At 38.0% G+C, this 16508-nt stretch overlaps 1 protein-coding gene across 1 annotated transcript in view; it reads right to left on the bottom strand.

Annotated features, from left to right (window-relative positions):
- LOC106089730 (uncharacterized) overlaps positions 1-16508 on the bottom strand; it is a 122859-nt gene that overhangs the window by 46836 nt on the left and 59515 nt on the right. The window contains exon 2 of the mRNA XM_059366848.1: positions 8953-9099. Within this exon, the coding sequence (XP_059222831.1) occupies positions 8953-9099 (147 nt within the window). The remainder of the gene's footprint in view (positions 1-8952; positions 9100-16508) is intronic.

Below are 16508 nucleotides of genomic sequence, written 5' to 3' on the forward strand. Positions count from 1 at the left end.
TCTGGGAGGGGATTTACAGTTTTCGAAATCAGTTGTTGTTGATGATGTTGCAGCCACATTTGTATGTGGAGTTAGCGATTCTCTTCAAGCTCGTTCCGGTCACCAATCGCCTCGGGGACGTTATGGCCATTGGTTATTAAAAGACGCCAATAGATCGTCTTGTCACATGGAGTATCACAGGCACTCAGTAAGCAAGCGCCTTTGCCGCCCGGCCTCTTATGGAGACTCTACCTTCGACACCGCTTATTGTCCCCGACTTCAATTGCAGCTACTCCGTATACAAAGCCTTTCACTAATAGCAACCTGTGGACTCGCCCGGTAGCTCTCAGCTGAGCTTCTCGTAATGACGATGAACACCAAACAAATTGGAGCACAGAATTTCAACTAATGTGGTCCTGTGTATATAGCGGCCCTCAAGACCATGGGCTCTGGTACAGTGAGGTCGAAGTGCGTGGAGGTGAGTGTGTGGAATCCCTGAAAAGACCTCAATTTCACGAGATAGTGATAACATGGATTAGCGGATGAGACAGCGCCGCATTGGCGCTTACCCCTATTCTCTTTTTGTAATTTCTTGTTATCACATATGTCTCACTTTTTTCACAACATTTACTTTTCACAACAGGTCAGACTGACCATCTTTTCATGATGGGCTACCGAATTAACCTTCATTATTAACAATAAATTGTAATAAATGCCACAGAGGAATAGAAAAGGAGAATAGCAGTTTTCTAAACATTAATTTTTGGTTTTGAAATTTCTTCAAACTTTAAATTTTATCCGTTTACGGTCGACAGACGTTCGGTAATCGTTTGCATGCGTTTTCACAAAGCAAAACAGCTGACTTTACGGTATGTTTACGTGAGCATTATCAAGCCTTTTAGCTATCATCTTTTTGGTAACACATACCGTTTTACGGTATGTTTACGTGAGCATTATCAAGCCTTTTAGCTATCATCATTTTGGTAACACAGGGTTGAACAGCTCATGCACATTTCGTGTTTTGTTTCACTATCAAACATCTTTAGTTTGGTCTATAGTTTAACCATGAAGAACGAACAACGCAGGCAAATTATTGAATTTTATTATCAAAATTTGTGCTCTGTTAAGAAAGTTCATCGCGCGCTACTTCCATTGAGTGACGCACTACATTTTTGGCTCAATGTACGTACCCATAAGCAGAATTGTCGATTTTGAAGTGAAGACCAGCCAGAAGCATTGCAAGAGCTACCAATGCATCCAGAAAACGTCACAGTTTTGTGCGGTTTATGGGCTGGTGGCATCATTGGAACGTACTTCTTCAAATATGATGCTTATCGTAACGCAGATGTGAGCGATATCGTGAGACGATGTCCAACATTTCTTTTGCCCAAAAGGCAACATGATATGTGGCTTTAACAAGACAGTGCCACATAGCACGCGTAACAATGGACTTATTGAGAGGCGAGTTCCGTGAACATTTTATTTCACGTTCGGCACCGGTCAATTGGCCGCCTAGATAAAGCACATATCTATACAGACAAGTCCGTTTCAATTGACATTGAAGTATTTATTCGTAAGATACCGTCCAAAATGTTGGAAAGCGTATGCCAAAATTGGACTAAGCGAATTGACCATTTGAGGCGCAGTTGCGGTCAACATTTGCATGAAATAATCTTCAAACATTATATGGGTTGCCCAAAAAGTAATTGCGGATTTTTTAAAAGAAAGTAAATGCATTTTTAATAAAACTTAGAATGAACTTTAATCAAATATATAATTGCCATTTTGTTCGATAACCTTTTGCCATCTTCCTGGCAAATTTAGTATTCCACGCTCATAGAACTTCTGGCCTTTATCTGCAAAAAACTGAACCAAGTGCGATTTTATAGCCTCATCATTGCCGAAAGTTTTACCATTTAAGGAGTTCTGCAAAGATCGAAATAAATGGTAGTCTGATGGTGCAAGGTCAGGGCTATATGGTGGATGCATCAAAAGTTCCCAGCCAAGCTCACTCAGTTTTTGGTGAGTGATCAAAGATGTGTGCGGTCTAGCGTTGTCCTGGTGGAATATGACATCTTTACGATTGACCAATTCTGCTCGCTTCTCCTTGATGGCTGTATTCAATTTGTTCAATTGTTGACAGTAAACATCCGAATTAATCGTTTGGTTCCTTGGAAGCAGCTCAAAATATACCACACCCTTCCAATCCCACCAAACAGAAAGCATAACCTTCTTTTGGTGGATATCAGCCTTTGAAGTGGTTTGAGCTGGTTCACCATGCTTGGACCATGATCGTTTTCGACTAACGTTGTTGTAAACAATCCATTTTTCATCTCCAGTTATGATTCGTTTTAAAAACGGATCGAATTCATTGCGTTTAAGGTGCATATCACAAGCGTTGATTCTTCGGTTTATTAAATGAATTTCTTTCAATACATGTGGTACCCAAATATCAAGCTTTTTCACCAGTCCAAGACTTTTTATGTGATAATGAACGGTTGATTTTGGTATACATATTTAACTTCTCTCCTATCTCACGCTCAGTTACATGACGATCCAATTCGAATAATGCTTTTATTTGGTCATCATCAACTTCATTTGGCCGAGCTGAACGTGGCTCATCTTTAAGTGAAGAATCTCCAGAACCGAATTTGCGAAACCAATTTTGACACTGTCTTCCTTTTAAGGCTTTATCACCATACACATCTCGTAACTTTTCAGCAACCTGCTCCTCGTTTTTTCCTTTTCGGAAATAATAAAGTAAAATATGACGAAAATGCTCCTTTGTGGGCTCCATATTAAAATTGACGCCAAACAAACAAATGTAAACAAAATTTCGCACACTTTTTTCTAAACTGACAGAAGAAAGAATGCAATTACAGAGTCACAAGCCGTTGAAAAAAATTGTCAACGCCGACTATATGAAAAATCCGCAATTACCTTTTGGGCAACCAATATTATTATATGGACTGAACTATCGATTCAAATAAAAATTTCATGCATTTTTTCTGAATTGTATTTTTTTTTTTTAAATTTTCCAATAGCTCTTAAAAAATCGCCCTTTAGAAAATTTCATTGAAATTTTGCCTTGAGAGGACAGTTTATTTAAAATTTCATTAACGTATTTATTCGGTTTATTAATCACCCTAAATCGGCAAAAATTACTAAGCGGTGTAACAAAATAATAGACGTGGATTCAGGTGTCAAATTTTGGATATGAAAGAGCGAGTATAATTTTTAAATGATTGTAAAATGTAAGATTTGTAAATAACCCGATTGTATTGTATTTTTACGGCAACAAAATTAGCTTAACATTATTGCAAGAAAAAGGAAATTTTGAATTATGATTCCATTGTTGCTGCAGCTGAACAGTTTCTTTTTTCATTTTTGTACGTGAAAGAGCTTTTTTGTAGCATCACTTTTCATTGTGATGAAATAGCCATTTCAGATTCATGCTGCATTAAACATTTCAATTTCTCAAAATACACTCGAAAAAAATTTACCTTCGTATTCGTGTTGAATAAAAGAGGATATATAACATTTTTAAATTCTTCGATATTTAATAACAATTTTGAGTGGCCCATTCGCACACCGCACCCAAAAAAAGCGTCAATTTTTATGAGTTAAGGCCGACAGCTCTGATTGATCATTGTGTTCATACGTCACATAGTGGGATAGAATCGAAAAAAAAAAACTAGAAAAAAATGTGATAATATTGGGTTGCACAAAAAGTAATTGCGGATTTTTTAAAAGAAAGTAAATGCATTTTTAATAAAGCTTAGAATGAACTTTAATCAAATATACTTTTCTTATGCTTTTTTTCTAAAGCAAGCTAAAAGTAACAGCTGATAACTGACAGATGAAAGAATACAATTAGAGGGTCACAAGCTGTGAAAAAATTTGTCAACGCCGACTATGTGAAAAATCCGCTATTACTTTTTGGGCAACCTAATATAAACTTTTTTTTCACGTAACCAATACGCAGGGGATGTCCCCTATATAGGCAGTGCATTGCGTTGGCAATTAGGAAAGTTAAGGGTTGGAGGGGAAAGAGGGAGTAGGGTTTATTGATATTCGTCTTAAATTTCTGAACGTCAATGTCAGTGGGAAAGACATTAGCCGGAAGTTCCATATACGAATGGTTCGGGCGAAAAATTAATTTCCTCGGCATGGCTCGGTCGACTGGCCAATCAATTACATACGGGTGTGAGTTCCTGGCAAGTCTTGTATTTCTGGTGAACATCCCAACGTCAGGGATAAGAAGACGAATATCCCTGGAACACACACACCATGAAAATAACGACAGAACAATACAACGCTACCCATATTCCGATGATGTTCAAGAGAAGCAATAGAGTTGGATACTCTACTGTCCCCAATCAACACCATCGCTCTCCGTTGAACCCGGTCAAGTAGCTCCAAGGATGATTTTGGAGCTCCTGCCCATATATAAGAGTTATATTCCATTCTCGGACTGATGGAGGTAATACTAAAATGCTGAATAGTTCTCAAAAAACCTGCACAAAAGAAAACGGTTGATGTAGACAATATCTCCACTAGTCTCGGGGATATTCGGCTTTAAATTTTTTGAAATTTTGGCCGATATTGGCTTCGTATTTTGCGATTTACGAAAGCCTTTGTGGTTCGATTTTAATTTTGCTGCATGATTTGGATTGGTGACAAAATTTAAATCTTTGATGCAGTACGCGCCCACGTTCCTCAGTGGAATGTTCATGGGCAAAATTTGTTTTAGTACGCGTCAACAACCGATAAATCGGTCAAAGATAACAAAAATGTGTGTTTTGGTAAACAAAAGAATTTTCATTGATTAGTTTTTAGTGAAAAATTTTTAATAAATACCTTAGTTTTTATACCCACCACCATACGATGTGGGTATACTAATCTAGTCATTCCGTTTTTAAACAACACGAAATATTCGTCTAAAACCCCATAAAGTATATATATTGTTGATCGTCTCGACGCTCTGAGTCGATCTAGCCGTGTGCGTCCGTCCGGCCGTTTGTCGAAACACGATAGCGGTCGAACGCGTCAAGCTAGTCGTTTGAAAATTTGCACAAACTCTTTTATTGATGTAGGTCATTGGGGATTGCAAATGGGACATATCGGTTCAGATTTATATATAGCTCCCATATAAACCGATCTCCAGATTTGAGTTCTTGAGCCCCTGGAAGTCGAAATGTTTGTTCGATTTGGCTGTATTGCTCTGTTATGATTTCCAACAATTGTGCCAAGTACGGTCCAAATGGGTCTATAACCTGATATAGCTCCCATATGAACCGATCGCCCGATTTGACTTCTTCAGCCTCTGGAAGCCGCAATTTTTGTTGGATTCGGCTAAAATTTTGAATGTGATGTTCCGTAACGACTTTTAACAACTGTGTTAAGTATGGTCCAAATCGGTCTATAACCTGATACAGCCCCCATTTAAACCGATCTCCCGATTTGATTTCTTGAGCCCTTATAAGCCGCATTTTTTGTCCGATTTGGCTGAAATTTTGCAATCAGGCTATAAGGTGATATACATAGCTCCCATATAAACCGATCTCCCGGTTTAACTTCTTGCGCCATTACCAAGTAGGATTTAAAAAGGGGTGTCACGCGAACAGCTGTTAACAACCGGCCGGGTTTGACGGTATTAAGATGTCAGATTTTTGTTTGCATTCTTTTGTTGTTATCTTCTCTCTTTCATATTCTCGACTCATGTACGCACTCGTATACACACACGCATACAAATTTGTTTAAAAACGGCGATCAGCTTGATCACAAGATGGCGGATTGCATTATATCATTTGTGGTTGTTGTACAAATGAGACCACCTTTAATTGTTTTACCATGAGCCATTACAAGTCGCAACTTTTGTACGATTTGGCTGAAATTTTGCACGCGGTGTTCTGTTACGACTTCTACCAACTCTGCCAAATATGATCCAAATCAGTCAACAATCCGATATAGTGGTCTCTCGATCATCCTTGTTTGGTTCCTAGAAGCTTTCATTTATGTTGGTTTGACAGAATTTTAGTATGTATGTACATAGAATAAAATTATGCCCTTCAACTAAATTTATTTTGTATAAATTTTTTGAGGAATCCATGGTGGTGGTTTCCCATGATTCGGTCCGGCCGAACTTAGCACGCTTTTACTTGTTGCAATATTTATAACGCATTTTGTTGGTAAATTGTTGACATCACTGGAGGTCCGTTCGTTCGTTCGTCTGTGTGTCCGTTAGTTGTAATCAGTCTTTAGTCTTTCAAAATTTAGATACATCATTGGCACAGTCTCGTATTTCTTCCATACGCAGGCTTTGTTCCTGAATGGGCCAAATTGAACTATATTTGTATATGCCGATATGCCGCTTTAGGGACTTAAACCCACAAAAGCCGCATTTATTGTCTGATTTCGCTGAAATTATAAACAATGAGTAAAACTAGTTATAGGCCACCGTAGGGCAAAGGTTAGCATGTCCGCCTATGAGGCTGAACGCCTGGCTTCATACCCTAGCGAGAACACCAAAAAATATTTTTCAGCGGTGGTTATCCACTCCTAATGTTGGCGACATTTGTGAAGTACTATGCCATGCATAGAGGCAATGTAAAAACTTCTACCCAAACAGGTACGTATTGCGGCACAACGTTCGGACTCGGCTATATAAAAAGGAGGTTTCTTATCATTGAGCTGAATCGGACAGCTCTCATTGATATGTGAGAAGTTTTGTTCCTCAATTTAATCAAGACTTTATTTCAAAAGGAAATTTTCTGTTGTTTTTTTTAATTTTGTATTAAAAATTTGTACAGAAATTTTGAAAAAAAAAAATTTGTTTCAACAGAAAATTCTGTGATAATTTTTTGGAATTTTTCTAAAAATGTTTGAAGTGTTATTATAAATTTTGTTAACAATTTTTTGAAAATTTGTGAACGGAGAAATTATATTTCTTTGCCCTGAAAAATATCAGAATCCCTAAAAAATATCAGAATCGTGGCTTTCTCTCAAATACCATTTATTGAGCGGAGTTTACAGGATGAGGCATCCCCCAAACACATGGCCCTAAGATTGGTTATCGTTTTGTTATCTCAAATACCTTTCATTTGAGCCACATATTGGCATGGTCGAACATTTTTTACCCTTTGGGGGGTATTTTGGGAAAGGGGTGATGCCCAAAGTACATTTGGATATCAAATTCGTATTCTACTCCCAAATACTTTAATTTTAGCACCATATTGCGATGGCCAGTAAAAAATTTTTGTTTGTGAGGTATTTTGGGAAAATGGTAGACCCCCATACAATTGGTCCCGAATGTGGGATCAATTCTTGCTATACCCCCCAATTCCTTTCATTTAAGCCCAAAATTGACATGGTCGGTAGATATGCCCGATTTAGGGGTGTTTTGGGGAGGGGGGTGGTCCCCCAAACACTAAGCCCTGAAAATATATCAGCAACGTGCTCTACTCTGATATATTTGAGCCCCATATTGCCATTGGCCTCAAAATTGGATATCAAATTCGTTTTTAAATCTCAAATACCATGCACTTAAACCCATTATTGAAAGATCCAGCAAATAAATAAATAAATAAAAACTATGAATATCGAGTCCCACTGTCTTGAAGACCTAAATTGTCTTGGTGAGCAAATTCGTCCTACTTGGGAGTTGTTATGGTGGTGGGACGTCCTCTAGACAGTTGGTCCCGAATGTTGATGTCAGATTCATGGTCTACTCCCAAATACCCTTCATTTGAGCTCCATTTTCCATAGCCGGCAAACATCTCCGAGCCCGATATTGCCATGGTCAGTAAATAAGTCCTGTTTGGAGATGTTATGGGGAAGGGGAGGACCCCTAAATTTGGATTAGTCGCAAATACCTTTCATTTGAGTCCCATATTGCCATGGTCGGTAAATATGACCGATTTAGGGGTGTGGGTGGTCCCCCAAACACTTGGTAAAAAATTGGATACCAGATACGTTTTCTAATCTTAAATGCCTTTCATTTGAGTCCCATATTGTCTGGATTGGTGTATATATATATTTGGTAGGTTTTGGGGAGGGGCGCCCTCCTTAGGTACACCATCCGAAATTTAAGTACCAAATTTTTGTTTGTAGGTTACTATAAGAGAGCATACAAAATTTCGCTTAAATCGCACCACCCATCTCTGAGATCAGACGTTTCTGAAAATTAGGGTAAGGGGGAGGGTCCGCCCCCCCTTCAGATGTCAAAAAATGTAGTACCCTATTTTCACCACCGGATCATTATGCACCATCAGTGAAAATTAAAAGAAAATCTGCCGTTTCCATTCAGCCGTTTCTGAGTCTATAAGGAACACACAAACAAACAAACACAAATTAATTTTTATATATAAGATAAGATTAATTTTTTTTCTCCGGTGTTTCTTTTTTGAAATGATCATCTTCTTTCCTTATGTTTGCATTCGGTTTGGGTCAAGTGTTACTGGAACATGAACGTTTTGCCGATTGCATTATGACTGTCTTAAATGAAGTTGTAGCTAGGAGTTCCGCGTATTATTTCTTTTTTCGTTTTCTTCTCCATTTTGGCTTGTGCAAATGCAGTTGGTTATGAAGTTAATGGAAAAATTAGTTTTCCTCATACGCAACAGACGATGCGTAAGCCCCTCATGCACGCCGTGTAAAGGAACTGCATGTAAGTTTGCATTAATTCGCAACCCTTTTTCCCATAATTAATGAATTCCATGCATGTTAACCAAATGCCCACAGAGCTTGGCTTACATAGTCTGCTGCCAACTGTTTGAGCATTTGGCACGTTTGTATGGATTTCATGCTTGGCTGGACGCTGTCTTACACCTAGCCCAGAATGCGCGTTAACATTGACAGCTGAAGCGTATTCGTAGTCGCATGCGATTTTTTGTTTGTTTGGTCACAACATTTAGTAGAGCGTATGGGGCATGGACTTGGTTGCATGGATGGTTAGTTGGGGGTGGCACTTACCTTCCAATTGCTCTTGCTACTTGGCGAGGACGAATGTTTTCCGCAAATATTGCCATTGCTGGTACTGTGGTTGTTGTTATTGTTGTTTATAGTTTTTGGTGATTTGTCGGAACCGGATGTTTTGCCATCACTGCTGGATTTTTTGTTCTGAAAGTTAAGGGAAGAAAGTTGATATAAGAAAAATTTTAAAGATTTTAATTAAAAACAAGTAAGACCGTGATAAGTTCGGATATACCCTCCACCTTAGATCGCATTTGTCGAGTTCTATGCGCGGTATCTCTTTTTAGGCAAACAAAGAATATTAAAAAGGAACTGTTATGCTAGTGAAGCTATAGTCCGGACTATATTCGGATTATAAATAAATGCCGAACATTGTAGAAGGCATTGTGTGATATTTCAGTTCATTCGGATAATAATTGCTCTTTGTAGGGTCTCAAGAACTAAAATCGGGAGATAGGTTTATATGGGAGCTATATCCAGCTATTGATCGATTCGGACCATATTAGACACATATGTTGAAAGTCATGAGACAAGCCGTTGTACAAAATTTCTGCCAAATCGGATGAGAATTGCGCCCTCTAGAGGCTCAAGAAGTCTAGATCCCAGATCGGTTTACATAGCAGCTATAGCAGGTTATGTACCGATTTGCACCATACTCAGCACAGTTATTGGAAGTCATAACGAAACACCTCATGCAAAATTACAGCCAAATCGGATGAGAATTGTGCGCTCTATTGGCTCAAGAAGTCAAGATCCATGATCGGTTTATATGACAGCTATACTAGATTATGAACCGATTTCATCATACTTCATACATCATACTTAGCACAGCTGTTGTAAGTCATACCAAAACACTACGCGCAAAATTTTAGTCAAATCGGACGAGAATTGCGTCCTCTAGAGGCTCAAGAAATCAAGACCCAATATCGGTTAATATGGCAGCTATATCAAAAAATAGACCGATTTGAACCATACTTAGCGCATTTGCTGGAAGTGATACCAAAACAATACGTGAAGAATTTCAGTCAAATCGGACGAGAATTGCGCCCTCTAGAGCCCATTCTCTTCTCAAGAACTCAAGACCCAAGATCGGTTTATATGGCAGCTAAATCAAAAAATGGACCGATTTGAACCATACTTAGCGCATTTGCTGGAAATGGTACCAAAACACCACGTGCAAAATGTAAGTCAAATCGGACGAGAATTGCGTCCTCTAGAGGCTCGAGAAGTCAAGACCCAATATCGGTTTATTTGGCAGCTATATCAAAACATAGACCGATTTGGCCCATTTACAATCCCAAACGACCTACACTAATAAAAAGTATTTGTGAAAATTTCAAGCGGCTAGCTTTACTCCTTCGGAAGTTAGCGTGCTTTCGACAGACAGACGGACGGACGATCAAGAATATATTGGGTTGCCCAAAAAGTAATTGCGGATTTTTCATATAGTCGGCGTTGACAAATTTTTTCAACGGCTTGTGACTTTGTAATTGCATTCGTTCTTCTGTCAGTTATCAGCTGTTACTTTTAGCTTGCTTTAGAAAAAAAGTGCGCGAAATTTTGTTTACATTTGTTTGTTTGGCGTCAATTTTAATATGGAGCCCACAAAGGAGCATTTTCGTCATATTTTACTTTATTATTTCCGTAAAGGAAAAAACGCGGAGCAGGTTGCTCAAAAGTTACGAGATGTGTATGGTGATAAAGCCTTAAAAGGAAGACAGTGTCAAAATTGGTTTCGCAAATTCCGTTCTGGAGATTTTTCACTTAAAGATGAGCCACGTTCAGCTCGGCCAAATGAAGTTGATGATGACCAAATAAAAGCATTATTCGAATTGGATCGTCATGTAACTGAGCGTGAGATAGGAGAGAAGTTAAATATACCAAAATCAACCGTTCATTATCACATAAAAAGTCTTGGACTGGTGAAAAAGCTTGATATTTGGGTACCACATGTATTGAAAGAAATTCATTTAACACAAGCACACATCTTTGGTCACTCGCCAAAAACTGAGTGAGCTTGGCTGGGAACTTTTGATGCATCCACCATATAGCCCTGACCTTGAACCATCAGACTACCATTTATTTCAATCTTTGCAGAACTCCTTAAATGGTACAACTTTCGGCAATGATGAGGCTATAAAATCGCACTTGGTTCAGTTTTTTGCAGATAAAGGCCAGAAGTTCTATGAGCGTGGAATACTTAATTTGCCACGAAGATGCCAAAAGGTTATCGAACAAAATGGCAATTATATATTTGATTAAAGTTCATTCTAAGTTTTATTAAAAATTCATTTATTTTCTTTTAAAAAATCCGCAATTACTTTTTGGGCAACCCAATATATACTTTATGGGGTTTTAGACGCATATTTCGAGGTGTTACAAACAGAATGACAAAATTTGTATACCATTAGCATTAAGACTAATGATTTAATGGAATTTAATAGCCACAAGTCTTTAGTAAAACCTAATAAAAGTTAAAAAAAAAAAAACAATTTGAATAATTTAAGCCCATAACAGGAAGAAAAGGGTCTACTTACTGTTACGTTTAATGGCCTTCATTAATCGACTTGGAGAATTAAAAGACAATTATGCACTTTCCCCAAAATAGAGAAAAAATTCAAATGAGGTCTATAAAGCATAATTGGGTTATCTCTATAACAGCCATCCATTGGTTTTTACCCACGTGAACACCATCATGGCTGTAGAAAATATTGTTGGGAAATTTTTGCCACAAAGAACTTTAATGCCATCAATCATGACATCTTGGTTGGCATACCGCCAACTTTGTTCGAGCCAAAATTAGTTCAAGCTAAGATTGATGTCCAAAAACTTTGTACTAACCGTTAATAACAGAGAAACAAATCAAGTAAAACCCGGTGAGCATGACTTGAAAATTTAATTAACAATGACATGTTAATAAAATTATGGTATAAACTAAAGAACGACTGAGAACAACAAGTTCATATAAAAAATAAAGGGTGATTTTTTTGAGGTTAGGATTTTCATGCATTAGTATTTGACAGATCACGTGGGATTTCAGACATGGTGTCAAAGAGAAAGATGCTCAGTATGCTTTGACATTTCATCATGAATAGACTTACTAACGAGCAACGCTTGCAAATCATTGAATTTTATTACCAAAATCAGTGTTCGGTTCGAAATGTGTTCAAATTTTGACAAATTTTGTTCAGCGATGAGGCTCATTTCTGGTTGAATGGCTACGTAAATAAGCAAATTTGCCGCATTTGGAGTGAAGAGCAACCAGAAGCCGTTCAAGAACTGCCCATGCATCCCGAAAAATGCACTGTTTGGTGTGGTTTGTACGCTGGTGGAATCATTGGACCGTATTTTTTCAAAGATACTGTTGGACGCAACGTTACGGTGAATGAACACATTTCGAACCGAACACTGATTTTGGTAATAAAATTCAATGATTTGCAAGCGTTGCTCGTTAGTAAGTCTATTCATGATGAAATGTCAAAGCATACTGAGCATCTTTCTCTTTGACACCATGTCTGAAATCCCACGTGATCTGTCAAATACTAATGCATGAAAATCCTAACCTCAAAAAAATCACCCTTTACATACCACAACAAAATAAATTCAAAACAGGAAGGGGGAGAACAAACTAAAGCAAAACCTAAAACAAAAGCATAATCCATAAATTGTCACATGAAATCTAGGGTAAATCTTTTAAATTCAGCTCAGACATGTTGATGTTAATTTTTTGAAATTTTCATTTTTTTTTTGGCGTATAGATTTCAGCGAGGGCACAGTGTTTTTAGGCAGAGCTGATGACACAACGAGTTCATCAAGAATTATGGTCCACCATAGGATGGGGGTATACCCCAACTTCGTCATTCCGTTTGTAGCACCTCGAAATATTGGTCTAAGACCCCCCTAAAGTATTTTATATTCTTGATCGTCAAGACATTTTAGGTCAATCCAGCCATGTCGAACGAATAAAGCTAGCCGCTCGAAGTTTTGCACAAATAAGTGTTGGGGATTGTAGATTTTAAATGGGACAAATCAGTGTTTGTTTAGAGGTAGCTCACATTTTACACATTTCTTTGTTATTCTTTTGAGCCTCCAGAGGGCTCAATTGAATATGATGCCGTGCATGGGTTCGAATCCTGAGGAGAACATCTGAAAAAATTTTTGTTTGCGGTGTTTATCCCCTCTTAATGCTGGCTATATTTGTGGGGTACTGTGGTTGGGTACCCACCACCAGTTTGTATTTGAATTATTTTGTAACAATCATATTGGGAATTTTTTTTCTGTTAGCCAAAACGCAGGAGATGACCCCTATGAATGCAGTGCATTGCGTTGGCGAGAGGAAATTAGGAATTGGAGGGGGGGAAAGGATGTAGTGCTTATTGACATTTGTCTTAAATCTTTGGATGTCAAAGTGGGTGGGAAAAACATTAGCCGGAAGTCGATTCCACATACGAACGGTTCGGGCGAAATAAGAATTCTCTCTATAATGCATTGTGCGGTCCGCTGGCCGATCTATTACAAACGGGTGTGAGTTCCTGGAATGTCTAGTATCCCTGACATACATCCTTACATTAGGAATAAGAAGACGAATATTAGGCGAACACTCATCATGAAAGTACCGATAGAAAAGCGCCAAACAACCCACATTGCGACTATGATGAAGGGAGGCAATAGAGTTGGATACCCCAATCAATCAATCGCTCTCCTCTGTACACGGTAGTAGCTCCAGGGATGATTTTGAAGCTCCAGCCCATACGTGTGAGTTGTACTCAATTTTCGGCCTTATGAAAGTGGTGTAGATGTTAAGAAAATCAGACGGAGTGAAGTAATTCTTACACCGTTTAAGGAAGCCTAAACACTTGAATGCTTCTTTCGACACTTCGAATAGCCCGATGGACATCACTTTGTATTGGGTTGCCCAAAAGGTAATTGCGGATTTTTCATATAGTCGGCGTTGACAAATTTATTCACAGCTTGTGACTCTGTAATTGCATTCTTTCTTCTGTCAGTTATCAGCTGTTACTTTTAGCTTGCTTTAGAAAAAAAATGTAAAAAAAGTATATTTGATTAAAGTTCATTCTAAGTTTTATTAAAAATGCATTTACAATCTTTTAAAAAATCCGCAATTACTTTTTGGGCAACCCAATATTTTCATGCCTAGAACATCAAGAGCTTCTGATTGCTCAACATCTACACCGTTGATAGACAAAGATAATCGTAATGGGTCGTTTGTATGACAGCAAGCAGCACTATGACTTTGGTGCATTAAAATCTACTCGATTCATTCGACCCCACTCAGAAATGGCCAGCGAATACTAGCAGAATGTGATATAGGGTATCACACCACCACTGTGGTATAGGGTAGTTTGTGCATTTGTTTGCAATGCTAAGAAGAAGAAGAAGAGCTAGAGCCATTGATAAGTATACCGATCGACTCAGAATCACTTTCTGATTCGATTTAGCCATGTCCGTCTGTCTGTAAGTCCATGTATTCTTGTCATCAAAGTGCAGGTCATATTTGTTATCCTATCATCAAGAAATTTTGCACATATCTCTTTTTTGGCCCAAGGACGAACACTATTGGTTTTGGTAAAAATCGGTTCAGATTTAGATATAGCTCCCATATATATGTATTGCCCGATTTGCACTTAAATGGCCTAGTAGATACAATTTTTAACCGATCTGCGCAAAATTTGACATGGATTGTTTTGTTACGATACTTAACGTATCTGCAAAATTTCATCAAAATCGGTTCAGATCTAGATATAGCTCCCATATATATGTGTCGCCCGATTTGCACTTAAATGGCCGTAGAAGCTAGAATTGTCAACCGATCAGCACAAAATTTGGCATGGTTTGTTTTGTTACTGATTTTAACATATCTACAAAATTTCATCAAAATCGGTTTCGATTAAGTTATAGCTCTCATATATATGTATCGCCCGATTTGCACTTAAATGACCGTAGTAGCTACAATTGTCAACCGATCTGCACAAAATTTGGTACGGAATGTTTTGTTACTGATTTTAACATATCTACAAAATTTCATCAAAATCGGTTTCGATTAAGTTATAGCTCGCATATATACGTATCGCCCGATTTGCATTTAAATCGCCGTAGTAGGTACAATTGTCAACCGATCTGCACAAAATTTGGTACGGAATGTTTTGTTACTGACCTCAACATATCTGCAAAATTTTATCAAAATCGGTTCAGATTAAGATATAGCTCCCATATATATGTATCGCCCGATTTGCAATTAAATCGCCGTTTTCAACCGATCTGCACAAAATTTGGCACGGACAGTTTTGTTTTTGCTCCTAACATATCTGCGAGACTTTATCAAAATCGGTTCAGATTTGGATATATATATGTATCGGATATATATATGTATTGCACTTATATGGCCGTAGTAACAAAAATTTTCAAACGATCAGTTTGAAAGTCGGTTCAGATTTAAATATAGCTCTCATATACATATATATTTATATATTGCCCGAATTTATAATTTTAGAGTATTATATAGTCGGCTCCGCCCGACTTTTCCTTTCCTTACTGGTTTATAGTGAGTTTTGGCAGTTGTTTGTGTGAAAAGTCGAAGTCAGTACTAGACTTTAAGGCGTTAAGTTTTGTTTTTGAGCGTTGCGATGAAAAATGCAACTCTGCAAAAAATCCCACAAAAGCAACGCTCAAAAGTTAAACAATTTTTAACTTTAACGCCTATGAACACTTTTTCCCGTATGACAACACAAAATGACGCTCGATTTCCCTCGTCAAAGTAGAAAATTCTTTAGTTTTTGGGTTTGCTATTATGGGTTTTCAAAGTTGCATTTTGCAATGCAGCGATCAAGAACAAAGCTTAATTTGCTCTTTTCTGTTTTACCCTTTAGAGAAAGTCCAGACAGTACTGTTCTAACGTCGCGTTACGTTCGTACTAAATACTAACGCGTAACGATCGTACTACTAACTACTACGCGATACTGTACTAACGATACGCGTTATTGGAAATCACCCGACCATTGTCCCCAAACGCTCCAATAGAAGCGCTTCGAGTCGACTAACATACCCTCCTACCAGCTCAGAAGTAGTGAGCCAATGGAATTTCTCTTTTCAAAACATGTAACTCACAAGTAGATCAAACGGGATCGTGCCGAAAAAAACAGTAATGCATCTGTAGACTTTGCCCTATACATAGGCAAGCAGCATTGCCACTCAATGACACGAGAGGATATTTTCTTTGTAAGAACGGTCGTGACAATTCAATTTCACATAAGTTGCACAAACAGCAAATAAACCACCATACATGGCAAGAACTACAAGACGACTAAGAACTTCAATCACATCTCATTTCGGCTATTGCGTTTATTTACTCCTTGGCCTGATTTCAATGGACCACGAAAGCCACTCCCTCTTGAATTGCTACTCCTCGATACTAACTCTGCTAGATTGAATCTTGGGTGAATGATTCCGGAACATGGCCTTGTAACTAGACTAGGGGCCTGATTTGATTGGATGGCTACTATGATATAAGGTTTGTACAATAGATACTCACTCTGGAT

This window comes from Stomoxys calcitrans, chromosome 4, assembly GCF_963082655.1.
Source record: "Stomoxys calcitrans chromosome 4, idStoCalc2.1, whole genome shotgun sequence".
In the NCBI taxonomy this organism is placed as follows: Eukaryota; Metazoa; Arthropoda; class Insecta; order Diptera; family Muscidae; genus Stomoxys; species Stomoxys calcitrans.